Source organism: Mirounga angustirostris, unplaced genomic scaffold (assembly GCF_029215605.1).
Source record: "Mirounga angustirostris isolate CCGP_5_RB_7025 unplaced genomic scaffold, mMirAng1.0.hap1 SCAF_12, whole genome shotgun sequence".
In the NCBI taxonomy this organism is placed as follows: Eukaryota; Metazoa; Chordata; class Mammalia; order Carnivora; family Phocidae; genus Mirounga; species Mirounga angustirostris.
Window position 1 is genome coordinate 54,773,267 of NW_026991720.1, and position 17,655 is coordinate 54,790,921.

Sequence of the window (17,655 nt, forward strand, 5' to 3'; positions counted from 1 at the left end):
TTCTCTTTTTCCCCAGAGGGAACACGTATAGATGGTAGTTACTTACCTTAAGTCATGGTCCATCCAGGACAGGCCATTGCTTATAATCATAAAAGGAGGAACTCTTCTCCTTCCTTTAGAATCTCCGCTTTCAGCCCGAAAGGCTTGCCAGCCATAGTACCCGAGGGCTTGAAAGAACCCTAAAGTAACAAACCAATTGATCTCACATTTTAAAAAATTATATTCTGATTTTTTAATGTCCTGACGCTTTTTGTGATACCTGTTGACTGTTTTCTACATCATTTGATCTTGACTAAATGACAAGTATCTGATTTCTTCCAGGAGCAAATTTCTGAATGGACTGGGATGGTGTGTGCCGTAAGGGACAGTGTCTGTATAAAGGGTATTTAAAGGGGAGATGGTATTATAATCACTCAGAGCAGTTTACAGAACAGACTAGGTGATAGTAAGTAATAGCCTTGAGTTGAGAGTGTTGAGACACTGCCCAATTTCTAGTTTCATCAAGGGGAAATGCCTATGCTGTGTCTATTGAGAGAAAATAAATAAACAGCTGGGATATATACTCGTAGGGTCCTTTCCCAAGCCATTTTCTGTCTCACATAATTAAGAATACAAACTAATATAATGTTATATGACAATTATACACCAATAAAAAATTTAAAAAGAATACAACCTTTTTTAGTTTGGGAAGTCACTCACATTTAAAAAGGATCTTCTAGCAGTTACCATTCAGTGTCAAGGTAATATCTTTTGCAGTGATTTTTGTTTTAATAGAAAGCTCTACCCGTGCTGACATCTCAAGGACATCTGAGGTTTGAGAAGGAAACTTTTGGAACCCACAAAGCGAGGATTGTGACATTTAAAAGGTCAACGCCATCCAAATCATTTTCAAATGCCGCCATTGAGAAGAAAATTAACCTAATCTGACCAATCATGAGTGTTTCAGGAAAACAAAAAAGAAGTTAATGGGATTTGATTCAGTGAAAAGACTAATTGCACCCAGTTGTGTGTCTGGAATCGGCTAAATCTGATTAATTTCTGCCCCTCCCCATGCATACTGTGATACATTCATCCACCCATTTACCAATTCATTCGTCCAGTTTGAAATTCCATCATGTCATCTAGAAACTTCATTTTAACAGCACAGCTTTGTCCGAGGAGATATGGCAAAGTTGAATATAAAAATAGATGATCTCTAACTCTAACAGGCCAGTAATGGCAAATGAAATAACGGATTCAATTTTACTTTTATGTAGCATGAGGTTCAAAACTGTTTCTTTGATCCATAATTTCTTTTCTTCACTCACTTGCCCATCGTGAAAGAAAATTCCCTTTTTCAATACATTTTTTTCTAGAGAATTGAGAGACAATCAACATGCTTTGCAACATAAACGCTTTATTTCAGCCACTATTATGAATGTGTTGAATTAAAAAAAACTTTCCAAGTAAAAATGAAATGTGGTGGTCATTGAAGCTATATCTACTTTAATATGAAGTGGTTTATGATTCGTTATATTTAACTGAGAATAAAACTACCCATCCTGATGAGGATAGCCAGAAAATCACTATCATATCAGCACAGTTTCAAGGAAAATATGAACTATGTTAGCACAGTAGCATTTTCTGTGCTAAACCACAAAATAATCCTTTTAAGAGACTCCAGTTGTTATTCTTGAACAGGTGATTGAAGTAGAATAAAAATATCCAAGAACTGGTGGTAGCAAAGCAAATCATCAAACTTTCAATCCATGTACAAGGAAAATACATTGTTTAACCAGAAATAGATTTCTTTCCACTCAGTCGCCCAACATTTAATATTTGTTTTCTTGATCATATTTCTATATATTTTAAAGAAACCTTAATTTTGACAAAATTGTATAAATCATTGAAGTTTATCAAAGTATTAAGTTCAATGTGTTGTTTAGCTCATTATCTTGAGTGTGGGGCAAGTAGCATCATTTCTACTTTCTAGCATGTATATCTTGTGTAATGGCTAGTGAATTTCAGTGAAAATTGTTTCATCTGAGGTCATTAAATGTGATGTGGCAAAATTTTTAATAAGCTCTCTTAAAACAAGATTGGTCCACCATCTTTCATAATCTCTTCACCCAACACTTGCTTGTTCTTCTGGCCACTGGTTTTATCTGCTTCCATTACAACCATGGTTTCAACATTTTCCATTACATAATTTAAAATTGAGAAATTCTACAAGAGCCTTTTTTTTTTTTTTTACTCTTAGTCTTTTCCCAGAATAAACGTTCTTGGACAGAAAGGATTACTAATAAAGAATTCATTAACAAGCATCTAGGTCGGTGCTGAGAGAGGAACAGAAAGAAATGAAACAGAGAAACAGAGACAGAGAGAAAAGCAGATGGAAAGAAGAGGTTTTCATTCATGTATTCATTTTAGGGATCTTTTAACAAACCCCTTTCCTTCTTTACCAGTAGACTGTTTTATTTCCCTTCTATTCTCCCTCTTAGGAGGAAAATTGAATGCATTCACATTTAGTCTGATCGCTTACACTATTGAATTGTTTATTCCAACTTATTTTATAGTTTCACTTTATTTCCTTTCATTTTTTTTTAAACTTCCCTGACATCTCTTGGTTCCCTCTTTACTGTCAAATTGTATTTTTCTCTTTATTTTTATTTTCTCAGTCTCTGTATTTTAATGCACAAAATTAGAGTTGTACTTTCCGTCAATATCTAGAACTAGTTAGCTTTTCTGTTACTCTGCTAAATGATAAGAGTTTTAGAATACTACTTACATCTTCTTTACCCCCACCTCACCCTCTCTCATGCCAGAATCACCTGGGATATTCATTCGAAACAGGTAATTAATTTTTCCAATCAATACTTTTGAATCTAAAAGATATACTGTTTTGTTTTATTTTGTGCTTTTTCTCCTACATTTCTTTTTTATCTCCTGGCTTTCCCTGCTTGTTTTCCTGAACAGCTTCTAGTAATTCTTGTAGAGTGTGTCATGTAAAATGTTTTGGAGCCTGTATTAGTTTCCTATAGCTGCTGGAACAAATTACCACAAATTTAGTGGCTTAAAACAACAGAAATATATCCTTTCTCGCAGTTCTGGGGGCCAGAAATCTAAAATACGTCTATGGGGCTAGATTCCTTCTGGAGGCCACAGGGGAGAATCCATTTTCAGCTCACAGAGGGTGCCTACACGCTGGGCCTCAGGACTCTCCTCCCCCTCACAGCCAGCAGTATGGACTCTTCACAACTCTCTTTCTTTGTCTTTTTGTGTCTTCTTGGAACCTTCTGTCTCTTTTTACCTTCTTCTCTTCCTCTTAAAGGACTCTTGTGACTATATCTAGGGCCTACCTGGACAATCCACAATAATCTCATTTTGATATTCTTAATTTAATCACATCTGCAAAGGCTTTTTTTTTTTTGGCCATATGAGGTAACATTAGTGGATTCTGGGGATTAGGACATACATCTCTTTGGAGAGCCATAATTCAGCCCACCACAGTGCTTTTGCCCAAATGATCCTGTGTTTTTTGTAATCTCTTGTGTGAATGAGAATTTGACTGGATGTCAAAAGTTGCAATGTGCTTTATCTTCAGAATCTTGCCAGTATTTTATCTTGATATTATTCTTTATGCTGTTAGTGCAAAAGGCAGTCATTCTAGTGAGGAAATGATTGTGCTGTTACAGTGATTATCTTTGGTGCAGATATGTTTTTCTACATTTCCTCTAGTTAGAGTTGCAGTCCATATTTGCATAAATCCTGGAAACAGTAAGCTTTGCTACCCCTTTGCCAGGGGCTTAAAGCATTTGCTTCATAAGAAAGAAAGCCTAAGGACAGTGCAGAGCTTTGCACCGTCCCCTTCCTGCCCACACACCCATTTATGTGACAACCCACGTCCCTTCCTCCTGTCTCTGCAACAAAAGATATAGTTTGTGTGTCCAGAATTTCCTTTGAGGGCCTTATTCCTCTTTGAACTGCTTATTCCATTGCCTTGGACTTCACTATTCTGATGGGCTCTCTCAAAGTTATCAATCTCTTAGTTTTTCTGCTTTAGCTTATTGTTTAAGTGGGAATGACATCTTTGTTCTTTCTCCATCTTAAGCAAAAGCAGAAGGCTCCCTGGACCTTTCATGAAGAAAATCCACTCAAAATATAGAATGCTAATTCCATAATAGCTCCATTTCATCCTACAATGAGTGACAACCTTAGTTATCTACTGAGTTTAATCTAAATTGGAATCAAATGAATTCCAGTTGGACGGCTAACTAGTTTTATTACATAGTTGCACTTCCTATCATTAGATCACTTGATCTATATAACTTCATAGTAAAAGCAAAGCAAATAACTCTCCTGGGTTTAAATAGCCCATCTTCTCAGAAATAAAATTATATTGTCTCATGTAATATTGTCTATCTAATTCAGATATATATGTCTCCAGCCGTCAATTTTACTTTTTTAAACTGATTTGTTTTTCACTTGTTTCATAATGTAGTGTGAGTGCTTTGCATCCTTGATAAAGTTATATTGAGCAAAAAAAAAAAACTATTTTGAAATAGAACAAATTCCCTTTATAATAAGGTACACTTAATTGTAGACTGTAATACAATTGATTGATCTTATAGTCATTCTTATTACAACAAAAATTAATAATGGGAAGGGCAAAGAGAGCAATTATAGATGGCCAGGTGTTCATTGAACACTTCTGGTTGGATTTGCTAGTCTGATGCCCTGTACTAGCACTGAAAAATCCTTTTGAAGAGCATTTCAGTACAATATTAGAAATAAATTAACTCACTTTTTTTTTTTAGGTTTTTTTTAAGATTTTATTTATTTATTTGAGAGAGAGAGAGAGAGCACAGCAGGGGGAGGGGCAGCAGAGGGAGAGGGAGAAGCAGGCTTCCCCCTGAGCAGGGAGCCGATGTGGGGCTCGATCCCAGAACCCTGGGATCATGACCTGAGCCGAAGGCAGACGCTTAACTGACTGAGCCACCCAGGCGCCCCAACTCAGACACTTTAAAAAGCCTTAGATTACATGGGTGATTTGTGACCTTGATGAGTGACCTTGAGCAAGTCACTAAGCCTGTCTGGAACTGTACTTCCCCACATGCAAACTGCAAGGACTGAATTAAGTCATCTTTTAAGATCCCTTGCAGTGCTCTGACTTGGAGTACAGACAGCCCATGAAATTAAAAGATCATTTACTGCTTTTTTGTGCTTCTTTTACACTTCTCTATAAACTGTGATGGCTAAATTTCAGCTAACATCCCTTACAGCCTCCTCATAAATGTTGTGATTTTATATACTGCCCATTATATGGGTAACTTTTTTCTCAGATTAATGGTTTCCTCCAGGGAATGTAGATTTTTGGATACCCTGACAGAAGTAACTATCCAGAAGTATTTATTCTCTAGGCCTGACTGGGAGTGGAAATATATTGTTTGATTCCCCTTGTATTCTACCTTCCCCCCGCTTCCCCAAGCCCTGAAATTCCTTTCCTTAGTGGACCATAGAAGGAAGCAATTTTATTGCCACCTAGATGTTCTAACCAAGTGGCTGGGAAGGAGAACTCAGCTTAAACTCCTGAGGTCCACTCAAGCTTGGCTGTGAATAAATAATGGCAATGTTTATAGATTTCAGAAGAGATCCAAGGAACACAAAACTACATTGCTTTCAAATTATTTCAGGAATGAGTTCTGGGTGAATGGACTTTCAGGGTGAGTAATGGGTTAGTCAGGCAAGCAAGGAGCAGGGCATGCTGAGGCTTTGATCTGAAGCTTGGCAGCACCAAGAGGTACAGAACTGTTCCAAACTGGAATGGCTTGAGCACAGCCTTGATAGACACGAGATAGGATCAGTAAGGAAGAGTCCTTAAGGACTCTTAAGGACAAGTTCATCTGGACCCAGGACACAAAGGGGGATGGGGGTGACAAATGGTTACTCAGAAGTAGATATTTAAAACTTCTGAAAGGTATGTGAGTATTCAAGTTTTATAAAGTTCTGAATTTTCATCTTCTCATGGTTTAAGGTATTAAAATTATTTTATCAGATCAATTTATATAATATGTTAACCCTTGTCTGTCATAGGCTTTCTAAATATGATCCCAATTTATTTTTTTGCCTTTGAGAGGTATGTTATTTTTTACTATTGAAAATATAATTTTATGTATTAATATTTATAAGTATTTTCCATTTTGGTCTGTGACTTTGCTGTTATGTCTAGTAAATCCTTCCCACTCCTCTAAAATTACATAAATATTTAACTTTGTTGAGTATTAATTTGAAAGATCATCTATATTTTAAGCAAATTGTTATATATCCTTGGTTTCTCTGATCTGTCTTTCTGCATCGTTGCCTGCTTTGTAATTATTTCATTCCCTTATATGGAAAAATCCCTGCAAAGGAAAACTTCCTTAACTCATTATGTCTTTATCAAATTTTGTTGGTGTTTCTCACACGCATTTCATTTATTTCATATAATTCTAAGATTATTTTTACGTATATATTTAAAAAGTCTACCCATGTGTGAAACTCAGTTAAAACCACTCATATTATTAGTTCTGACTTGAGATAGCACAGTTTAAAAGAAAATCAAAGGAAAAACTTAACTGCATTCAAAGCTTTATCTGCTAGTCTGAAAGCCCTTAGTGGGCTTATTATTTATTAATGACTATTATTTTATTGATATGGTTTGTTTCTAGCCAGATGTATGTATAAATGCACATTCAAATGGCTCTAAATGTTTCTAACCAAGTTAAATGATTTACCATTCTCCGATAACCAAAATATCTAATAGTGTGTCATTGGTAGACTATTTGATGCATCTTTTCTTTGCAAAGTGATTATGTCACCAACGTGCTTATTTACAAGAAATGACATGCCATCAATAGCTTCATCTCCTTGAGGTCTTCCAACATATCCACAAGGACCATATTTCTGGTAGAATGAGGAGGTCACCATTTTACCTGACATAGTTTGAGAGGTACAAAGAATGTCTCTAAAGAAGAACATTTCCCTTTTTGATGCCTTATCTTTTTGTTTGTGTGAGATTCACTACCTGTAGTAGAGGCCATTGATTTCGAATTGCTTAGAAATCAATTATGAATGAATGTATCACACCACTTTTCTCCTTAAGAAAGTAGAAAGAAATAGAAGACAGTGAAAGAAAATAGGAAGAACAAAACTCTACATTTATTTACTTCATAATTTTGCCTGGTGTAAAACTGACTCAGGTTTTGCTTAAGTACCACAGGTTACCTGTATCAGTCTTGCAAAGAACACATTTTCACTAAAGTTAACATTTTTATCTCTTACCATTCTAGAATGAGGTATTTTCCTTTCCAGCTTTTGATGGGAACGTAAAATTTTCACACTTCCCTGGAACAAGTGTCATGAGTGAGCTATAAGCTAAAAAAATAGAGGTTTTCTTGTCTTTGAATATGGAATAATTTTTATTCTTTTCCCTTTCAGTTTCTTCTTTGTGGCATATGTGGAATACTGTGCGCCAAAAAAAAATCTGGACTTGTCGTAAGTTTCTGCCTTGTTTATATTTTGCATTGAAGTATTTGAAACGTAGGAACCTGAAAATGGAAATGATGACAAGCCAACTTTCACATAGTGAATGTTACTCATTTAGGATGAAAAGAGGACCGACCAATAAATACTGGCTTTTTCATTTTCAAAAAAAAAACCATCAAGATTATTAGAGACTATGACAAAAGAAAAAGAAAGAAAAGCTTTGATATACTCTTTAAATGCATGAATATGCAACCCATAATGACTGCTGTGGTTGACAATCTCCACTTTCCCGGTTTATAGATGCCCAGACACTCACATGAATCCTTCAGTAAGCTAAAAAAGACATGGCCTGAGTTCATGGGAAATTTAACTGTTTCAATGTGGAACTGGGCCTACGGATTACTGGCTTTGACTGTGAAGTCAATTTTGCAGTGCGGCAGAACAGCTGGGTGGTTATAGTTACAGTGAATGCCCAATGATTTTTTTTATTTAATTTTATTTTATTCCTGTGAATGCAAACGTGTTTTCAGATGTTTTTCAGTACTGCCATGGGTTTCCGGGGTATGGAACATACTCCCAGTTAACTCTGATAATGGCTGGAGGAGAACTTCTGTATGCCGAAGGGTGGGTTCCCCACTTCCCTCCATGATGTTTTTTTGAGAGTTCAAAAGAGGGGAAAAGCATTGGTTATTTTTTTGTGTGCAATAGGAAAGATCATAGACTTTTTTTTTTTTTTTTTTTAAAGATTTGTCTTTATTTTTGACAGAGAGAGAGAGCACAAGCAGGGGAAGCAGCAGACAGAGGGAGAGGGAGAAGCAGGCTCCCCGCCGAGCAGGTAGCCTGATGCGGGGCTGTATCCCAGGACCCTGGGATCATGACCTGAGGCGAAGGCAGACGCTCAGCCAACTGAGCCACCCAGGCACCCCAAGATCATAGACCTTTATAAGTTGACAAAATTAATACTACACTTGGACCCTAGAAAGTGGTCTTTGATCCTAAAAAGAGTTTTCCAGGAGGAGGCCAGTTATCTTAGGAGGGCAGGGATGGGATTATTAGTTATTTTTGTTTAACTACTTTTTTGAATCACATCTTTTTGTGTGAGGATAACTCTTGTGACCAAAAAATGAAGCACCCATTGCCTTAGACATGTGAGATGGAATTTTTTAAAGTTACATAAAGGGAAAGCATTAGATACAGATTTTGGGAGGCTTGTAATTTGCATCTATGAATCTTCTATCACTTTTTAGACATGGCCCTCATTCTCTCTCTACTTTTATTTTACCGGCGTCTTTATGGCTATATAATAACAATTTCTTGGAACTTAGAAGAAAGAAAGAGAGAGGAAGGAAGGAAGGAAAGAAGGAAGGAAGAAAGGGTGGGCAAACAAAGAAAGAAAGAATGAGGGAAGGAGAGGAAAATAGAGGGAGGCAGAGGAGAAAGGGAACAGGGGAAGGAAAGGGAAGGGAGATGTCTTCATCTATTTGGGCTGTTATAACAAAGTATCATAGACTGGGTGGCTTATAAACAACAGAAATTTATTTTTCACAGTGCTGGAGGCTGGACCCAGACTAGGGACCCATTTTGTGTAGCTAGGTTCTGGTAAGGTTCTCTTCCAGGTTGCAAATGTTTGACTGTGTCCTCATTTGGCAAAAGGGGAAAGAAAACTCTCTAGAATCTCTTTTATAAAAACACTGACCCCATTTATGAGGACTCCACCTTCCTGACCTAATTATCTTCCAAAGATCCCACCTGCAAATACTATAGTATTGGGGATTAGGCTTCAACATTTGTATTTAGAGGGACACAAATATTCAGTTCATAGGAGAAGGGAAGAGAAAGAATTTTTAAACAGGCACTAGTGTCTTTTTTCTGTCTTTCTAATTCTCTTAAGAGTTATTTTAAAAAATCATAAGAGCTGAACCTTTTATAAACTACCATTCACTTTAACCTCTTTTACCCTCTGATATTCCCATAGATGACATTTAGCTATCAAGGATTCTCTATCCTTCAATCAAATTGCATGATAATTTCTCCACTCCAAATATCTCTCGAGTCTAAATTCTCTAGTCTGGTGAGATTTGAAAATCATATATGGTTATAAATGTGGGTATAGATTTTAATATTTTAATTCTTAGGTGAGAATGTTCTGTTCACACATGTTAATGAATGCCTTTCAAGAATGAATGAGACTAATATCAGGAGAGATTACATGTTTTCTTATAATAGTCAAATAATTTGTCATTTACTTTCGTAAATAGTATTCATTACTTGAAGGCTAGAATGTAACATTTTCCCATATTTTCTAAGAATGAGTCAACACCAAAATATTTCCCAAGAAACTGCATGCTATCTGAATATACTTTAAAGGTAGTATATTGATTCTATGTGAAACTGGGAGCAACAGGTTCCCACTTGGGATGATTCAGTTATTTGGTCGTTGATATTCAGCATTATATTTAATCAACTATAAAAAGATATTCATCCATCATTGGATTTTCAGTCTTGACGACAAATACTGTGAGACAGACACAATAAAGATGCTGAATTAAGTTAGAGAAACAAAACAAACTATTTGTAATTCTTTCTGCCCACCATGCTATTTCATTATGCTATTTCAGGTATCTGTGGCCTTACCCTTTTCTGGGAACTGCATGCACTTAGTTTAGATGACATGTTATCAGGGAAGCCTTGTCTGAAACCCCTGGCTGGGCTACATTCTCCACCTCCCTAATCCAAGGGCAACCAATTCATCCCTCTTTTTTTTTTTTTTTAAGATTTTATTTATTTGACAGAGACAGACACAGCAAGAGAGGGAACACAAGCAGGGGGAGTGGGAGAGGGAGAAGCAGGCTTCCTGCAGAGCAGGGAGCCCAATGCGGGGTTCGATCCCAGGACCCTGGGATCCTGACCTGAGCCAAAAGCAGATGCCCAACGACTGAGCCACCCAGGTGCCCCTCATCCCTCTTTCTTAATATTTGCCATGCCATGTTGAAATGTGGGATCTTCTCTCACACAAGACTGCAGAGTACTCAAGGGCAATAACTCTGAGCTATTCTTTTTTGTAATGCCAACAGCTGCCTCACTCAGGGCCTAACAGATGCTAGGTGCTCAATAAATGCTTGCTAAACTCAGCTAAATGGCAACAGCAAATAATTCCTGATAGTGTAAAATTAAATGCTAAATTAAATTACATAGCTGTTTGCCCGATGGAATTATACCAAAGGAGGAGATCAACAAATCCAGGAAGGCTTTCTGAAGCAGTTAGGACTGCCTTTGGGCCTTCCATCTAGGAGTCCAAGAAAGAAGCAATATCATTTCCAGGAAATGGAAAATATCATTGAGGTGGGAATGAACAAGTTGTAGGATTGGCAAGAGAGAGGACTGTAGTGGAGACCATGTTCTGGAGAAAAATGGAAATAAATGTAGATAATTAAATTAGTATCACACTCTAAAGTATAAGGAAAGCCCATGGGGGAATTTAGACAAAATGCAAATATAAAATAAAATCATTAAAGCTTTTGGAATATTCAGTTACATTTATGATATTTAGGTAGAATAAAACCCCGGAGGTCTCTTAACAGAGACCCAGATCAAACCAATAATAGGATCAAAAGCAAAGCCACATCCTGTGTTTCCCCAAAACAACCAGATGGTATTTTTGGAATGTCTACTGTGTATTCTTCATTGTGGTGCCACAGAGTAACAAAAGATTTGTAATATAAAGGGCCAGTTCACAGGGAGTCCCTTAACTATCCTTTGGGGAAATCGATACACAATAAAACTCCTAGGAATGAAAAAGAGAAGTAACCAAATTCCCCCAGATCATTTAGCTAGAGAGGTATAAAGATCTGCAGTTTGGTGAACTCATGACAGTTCAATGAGAAGATATTTAGATATTTTAGGGGGATTAACATAGTGAAACTGGATTTAGAGTCAGAAAATCTGGATTCAGTCCCTACACTTGAATGTTACCTGCTCACCATTCCTCCAAAATGTATATTACGATTTCTCTCAGAGGTTTGCTGGGCGGGTTAATTGAGATAGTATCTGTTCAAGTTCCTAGCATAGTAAGCACATGATAGATAGTAAGTAAATATTATTTAAATCTGAATCTACCTTGAAGACAAATTTTGCTTATTTCAGTGTTTTCAAAAGATGTATCCCTGGCCTTCATACAGTCAGCGATTAATTCCGAAACACTGTGGTCTGCGCTCTTTCCACTGAGTCCGATTGCACAGAAACTTGGTGAAAGGTTAGCTTCTGTCCTCTGAGAAGCACCCAAAGCTCCTTGCCTTTACTGTAGCTCAGCTATCCTTGAGGTGCAGCCAGGACAGTGCACTGTGTCCTGGTCAGCTTTGTTTCCTCGACTTTGATACTCCCTTTCTTTTTCTTATCAGATGATCCTTTTCTCCGCCTGCTGCATCTGTGGACTCATTGGGGGCATCCTGAATTTTCAGTTCCTTCGGGCAGTGACAAAGAAGACCTCTTCCCTCTATCCTCTGCATCTCGCCTCCATGTCCCTTGCGTGCATCGGGATCGGCGGCTGTACCCTCTCTTCCTGGCTCACTTGTCGACTAGCCAGCTACGAACAGAGGAGGATGTTCTCTGAAAGGGAGCATTCTCTGCACCACTCTCATGAAATGGCTGAGAAAGTGAGTTTTGTAGCTCTTCTGTTCACTGCTAGCATGGTATGAAGGCTGCAGTCAAATCTTGGTCAATCATCTGGCAGCTTTAGAAGAGAATTTGAGGAATTGGATTTTCTAAAACTTTGGCCCTAGTGGGCTAAGAATAGGAATTTTTTATTTTTTTTTTTCTCTGCTATTTGGGGTACACCTATTTTCAATAATTTCAGAGCTCTCTATCTATACCAAAACCCAGTTCCTAAAATAGCATTCCATAAAATATTGAATGCCTTATAAATATGGATTTTTATGTGTTGTACTGAGGAAAAACACAAACTAAATACCCTCTCAACTCAATAGTGCCAGTTGTAGAAATCTGATGAATTCCCCTTTCTAGCTCACCTCCTGTGCTTGTAATTAGATGCATTTGATTATGTAAATTAGATTTTGAAGCATAAAAGGACCTTTTAATAAGGCAACAAAAAGCCTTGCCTACCAGGGCAGATATTACAATCCACATAAAGCTTCATTAAATTCTCATCTAAACTTCATGCATATTTCGGTAGCTTTGCCTATATTTTAAATAATATTCTTGCATAATTGTTTCATGAAACTCATTCAAACAGGAAGTAACATTTATTGCTTGAAGGACAAATGATATAGTGAGCTGTCTGTGTTTCTATTGCATGTTGCACATATTTCTTAATTCAGTTCCTGTTACTGGATCTATGAAGGAAAAGATAAAACATCCGTAAACTAACCTGGCTAAGATAATGGCCACATCATATTTCACTTGATATCATGGAAATAAAACTGCACAAGCATGGAATAGAAGACAGAGTAGCAAGAGTTACTACTGCATTTTTCTTCATATTGTTATTTTGAAGAAAAAATATTTATTCCATAGTTTTAAGTGTTTCCATTTTGTATGCAATCGATACATTCAAATAAAGAGAGTAGATATCCTTAAGTTGCTCCATGAAACAGGCAATTTGAAACAGATATACACATGTTCTTAAAAAAAAAATTATGGTACTATTAGCAGGCCTGATAATTTAAAGAAATGGGTTGTTAAAAATAGATTACCATTGTGTATTTGGATAGTGGCTCATTTGTGCTCTATTTTTATACTACTGTGATTTCGTTTTTTTGTGTATATGTTTGTACAATATTTATTATATGATTGTTATATTTATATTAGAGATTGAGGGCTATTGAAATAACCGACTTGCCCAGCTGCCCGGTGGTGCCCCCGACACCAGAGTTACCTACAAGGTACGCTGATTTCTAGGGAGTTACCATGTTGTGATGTCACCTCAGGAAGCAATGCTTCTTCCTAGGAAGGCATGATGTCAGCAGATCAGTCTGGACTGATGCTGTTGATGTCTGTTTCTTCTCAAAGTATCTCTTTCATGAGAACTACTTTGAGGACCCAACATAAACCTACATGGCAGAGTCTTGCAGCTTAAAATTTGGTTGAGTATTTAAAATATTCAGCCTCCTGTAAGCATCCAAACACATTTCTGTTTGGATGATTCATGACTCCTTTATTTTCTGCTACATTGTGATTCTGACTCAATACCATCATTCACAGACCAGAGTTTTGCTTATAATAGGTGTGTCTGATGAAGACAAACTGTATCTCCCTTGTGCCAAAACTGCATGAGCAGATAACATAAGATTGACACTAATACAGTGAAAATGCTGTATGAGAGCTGTCTTTTTACAAGATTATCTGATGTGATACATTTCACATTTATTTCCTATACTTTGGGCTGCTAAAAATAAATAGTCGCCATTCTCGCTTTGGTTAAACAATATAATTGGAAATGCAGAAAGTCACATTGATACTATGGCCCAATGGCAGAAAGTATATCCACTTGCAAATAGTCACATTTGGTCCTGCCTAAATTTAGAGTATATTCTTCTTGCCAAATTGGACATGCCTATTTGCAAATAAACTAAAAATGCTAATGCACTTAAAACCTAATTTTTGCTTTTCTCCTACCCTTGATTTTCCTGTGTCCATATTAGTGTGAATTTAGTTAGGAAAACGCTTTTTAAAAACTAGATTTTTTTTTTAAGATTTTATTTATTTATTTGACAGAGAGAGAGGGAGAGAGACAGCGAGAGAGGGAACACAAGCAGGGTGAGTGGGAGAAGTAGGCTTCCCGTGGATCAGGGAGCCTGATGCAGGGCTTGATCCTAGGACCGTGGGATCATGACCTGAGCCGAAGGCAGACACCTGATGACTGAGCCACCCAGGCGCCCCTAGATTTTTTTCTTAATCCTGCAATAAAATATTCTCCATTAGATTAGTTTTTATGGTTTTTAAGCTACTTTTTGAATGCAAATTCATTTTAGAAGAACAAGCACCTAAGAATCTTACTTCTATCATCTCATTAGGAAATTATTTTTATACTATTGTGAGGAATAGAAAAAGCTGTATGAGTAAATTTTGTTAAAGATCACTTTTGAAGAATCGTTTCTATTTAACTTGCCACCCATAGTGAGTTCGTGAATGAAGCCTCAAATCAGGTTTCCTGCCTATGAACTTAACCTCAGCCCGATGACCCCACTGTGTTTCCACACCTACTTTTACTGTGTGCATGCCTAGTGAGCCAGTCACTGAACCATCACCAGGCCATAGAAGCAGGCTGCTGGCGCCAAAGGACCTTCTTCGCTTTCTGTCAGAGTCTTTACCCTAAAGGAGTTTGAGTTTCTAGGCTTTTTTCTTGTATCTCCTCGGCACCTTACTTGGGAGATATAATGGATACCCAGGAATGAGATAACTCCTTAGGACCTGGAAGGGGCCAGGCACTTAGCCTGGCAAGACAGATCTTTTTTTTATTTTAAAGATTTTATTTATTTATTTGACAGAGAGAGACACAGCGAGAGCCAGAACACAAGCAGGGGGAGTGGGAGAGGGAGAAGCAGGCTTCCCGCTGAGCAGGGAGCCTGATGCGGGGCTCAATCCCAGGACACTGGGATCATGACCTGAGCCAAAGGCAGACACTTAATGACTGAGCCACCCAGGTGCCCCATGGAAAGACAGATCTTGATGTGAGAATGGGACAGGGCCCCAGTGCCTATTGTTTCCTTTCTCCAAATTTTCTTGGAAGAAATTCTACCACATCTTTCAAAAGACAACAAAGTTTTCAAAAGCAAAGTTTAAAACCAGGCCAATTTCTACCTTCCAGTCCCTCATGGATCTTCCTCCTAAGCAACTTTCCAAACCAGCCAAAACAAGAAGCAAGTATCTTTATTCTATTTCATTTCCTATATTGAATCTTCTAAGAGAAGAGATTCAAAATAGGGCATGGACACCTTTCATTTTTCAAATGAATATTTGCGAAGAATTTCTAAAGTTTACAAAAGCAAACATTTCTAATTCTCCCGAACAGAAATCAAATATAAACTGATAGGCTTGAGATAAATGAGCAATAATTTGCATTTGAATTTACTACACTTTTGCAAATAGGCTTGTTCAAGTGTGATAAGATTTTTAGATAGTTTTGCCTAAATATTATTTATAATAAGGCACACTAACCATGATAAATGTGAATGGGCTTCACATCTCATTACATTTTAATGTTTAGGGAGGAGTTTAATGTTCAATAAAACATATGAATTTAAAACATCTTAATTTTTCTTAAATTAACATTTTCTCAAATTACAAATGGAACTTACGTTAGTTCATCCTTTCTATCTAAATTTTCATTTGCCTTCCATGTAGTTTTCCTTATTAGCATCCTCGAAATTGATCCCTTAAGAAACATATTAAGAGGTTTCACTATTTGTTTGGTTGGGCTTTTTTTTTTTTTTTTTTACTATATGAGTGATAGTGTCATGAAAACCAATCTTTCCCACTGTGATTTATTTGTGACCCACCATTACATATAAGCAATGATCCCATTGTGGGCCTATTTCATTTCTTTGCAAAAAGGCCACACATTTTTCTACAGAATGAGGTAACCTCTAGACTAGGTTGGCACTTTGTTGACATGCTCAGCAGAGAAGCCAATGCAAGGGGGAAAAATGTAGGCATTTAACCATCTTCTTCTTTCTAGGTGAGGTCTTTCCAAAATAAAGTTGAGAAACAAAAGGAGAGACTCAGGGGCCTGGGGACAGATTGAAGTGTTTTTGTGTGTAGAAGACTTTGGCCATAAAATTTCATTTTCTCAAATGCAACAACAATATCAATCGTTGTCCTTCCCCAAAACTCAGCAAGTTTTTCAGTGGCTTGAAATTTGTTTTGCAAACCCATTAACTGAATCAGTATCTTACTCTGGAAGTAAATTTTAACTAATTCATCTTATTTTCCTAACAGGAAATGACAGACAACATGAGCAATGGAGGACCACAACTGATATTTAATGGAAGAGTATAATCAATGTTTTAAAGAACTGAACATTTTTTAGGATTTTCATGAGGAAAGGAAATACCAAAGGAGTAGGGGATAAAATTAAAACAGTTCTTGCATTTGTTTTTATCTATTGTGAGCACCCAGTATAATCATTCTCCCTCAGTTTTGCCTCACTTATTTCTTCAGCTTTTTTTGGCGGGGGGGGGAGGTGAGAACCTTTCAGAAATGTTCTGGTGCAGGAATTTGAACAGACTTTCCAGATTGTTCTAAAGACTTTTCAGGGGAAAAAAAGGAGGAATAAACAGAAAGATTAATATTCTACAAAAACACTATTTGACTAGCATGAGTATTAGATTTGTAATGACGTATTTCTTATAAATAATCAAAAGTGCAAATATCAAGAAATAACAATAACTTATTGATGTCTTTGTTTTGAAAGACAATGACTTCAAGAATACCACAATTCAAAACCTCAGTAATGCCTTGTTGTAAAAACATTATAATTATTTCCAATTTGTGAATGAATTAATTTCATAATTTATTTGTAAATGACAAAAAAACCCTAAAGCATAAAAAAGAAATTTTTTTTAGAGAGAGACCATACTAATCTGTATGATATTTTTGCATTTTTGCACAGGGTGAAAAGTTATAATGAATATCCTTAAGGAAAATAAATATGTTTTGATTATACCATGCAGATTGATCTGCATGTTCATGAATGAGCCTAAGAATAAAATACAGTATGTGTGTATGTGTGTGTATATATACTGTAAATATAAAAATATATACAGCATATATTTATAGCATTCATGAATGTAAATAGGTAATCAAAAAGAAATTGTAATGCTCTTGGGGTATTATCAAGATCTATTCCCAAAGAGATGGGAAAGCAATTTTTCAAGGCTTTTCTATGTCCACAAAATCACATGTTTGATTTCTACTAAATTTGTTCATTTTTATTCTTTTTATTATGTCTGCTGTGTGTAAATATCATTGTGACTGATCTTTATGGAGTTGAGTGATCTGAATACTGTAGTATAAAGATAGATTACTTATCTGGCTATTTTACTATTATGGTATTTATGTAATAACAATGATTAATACTGATTTATAAACATAACAACTTTAAAATCACATACTTCCACATTTATAAATACAGACATA

General features: G+C 36.5%; 1 protein-coding gene across 2 annotated transcripts in view; it reads left to right on the top strand.

The window, feature by feature from the left end:
• Positions 1-16,877, top strand: part of TMEM196 (transmembrane protein 196) — a 50,937-nt gene extending 34,060 nt beyond the window's left edge. For both annotated transcript variants that reach the window (XM_045865132.2, XM_045865133.2), the window contains exons 2-4: positions 7,456-7,512; positions 11,901-12,155; positions 16,456-16,877. In XM_045865132.2, the coding sequence (XP_045721088.1) occupies positions 7,456-7,512; positions 11,901-12,155; positions 16,456-16,515 (372 nt within the window). In that variant the 3' untranslated portion in view covers positions 16,516-16,877. The remainder of the gene's footprint in view (positions 1-7,455; positions 7,513-11,900; positions 12,156-16,455) is intronic.
• The last annotated feature ends 778 nt before the right edge of the window (positions 16,878-17,655 follow it).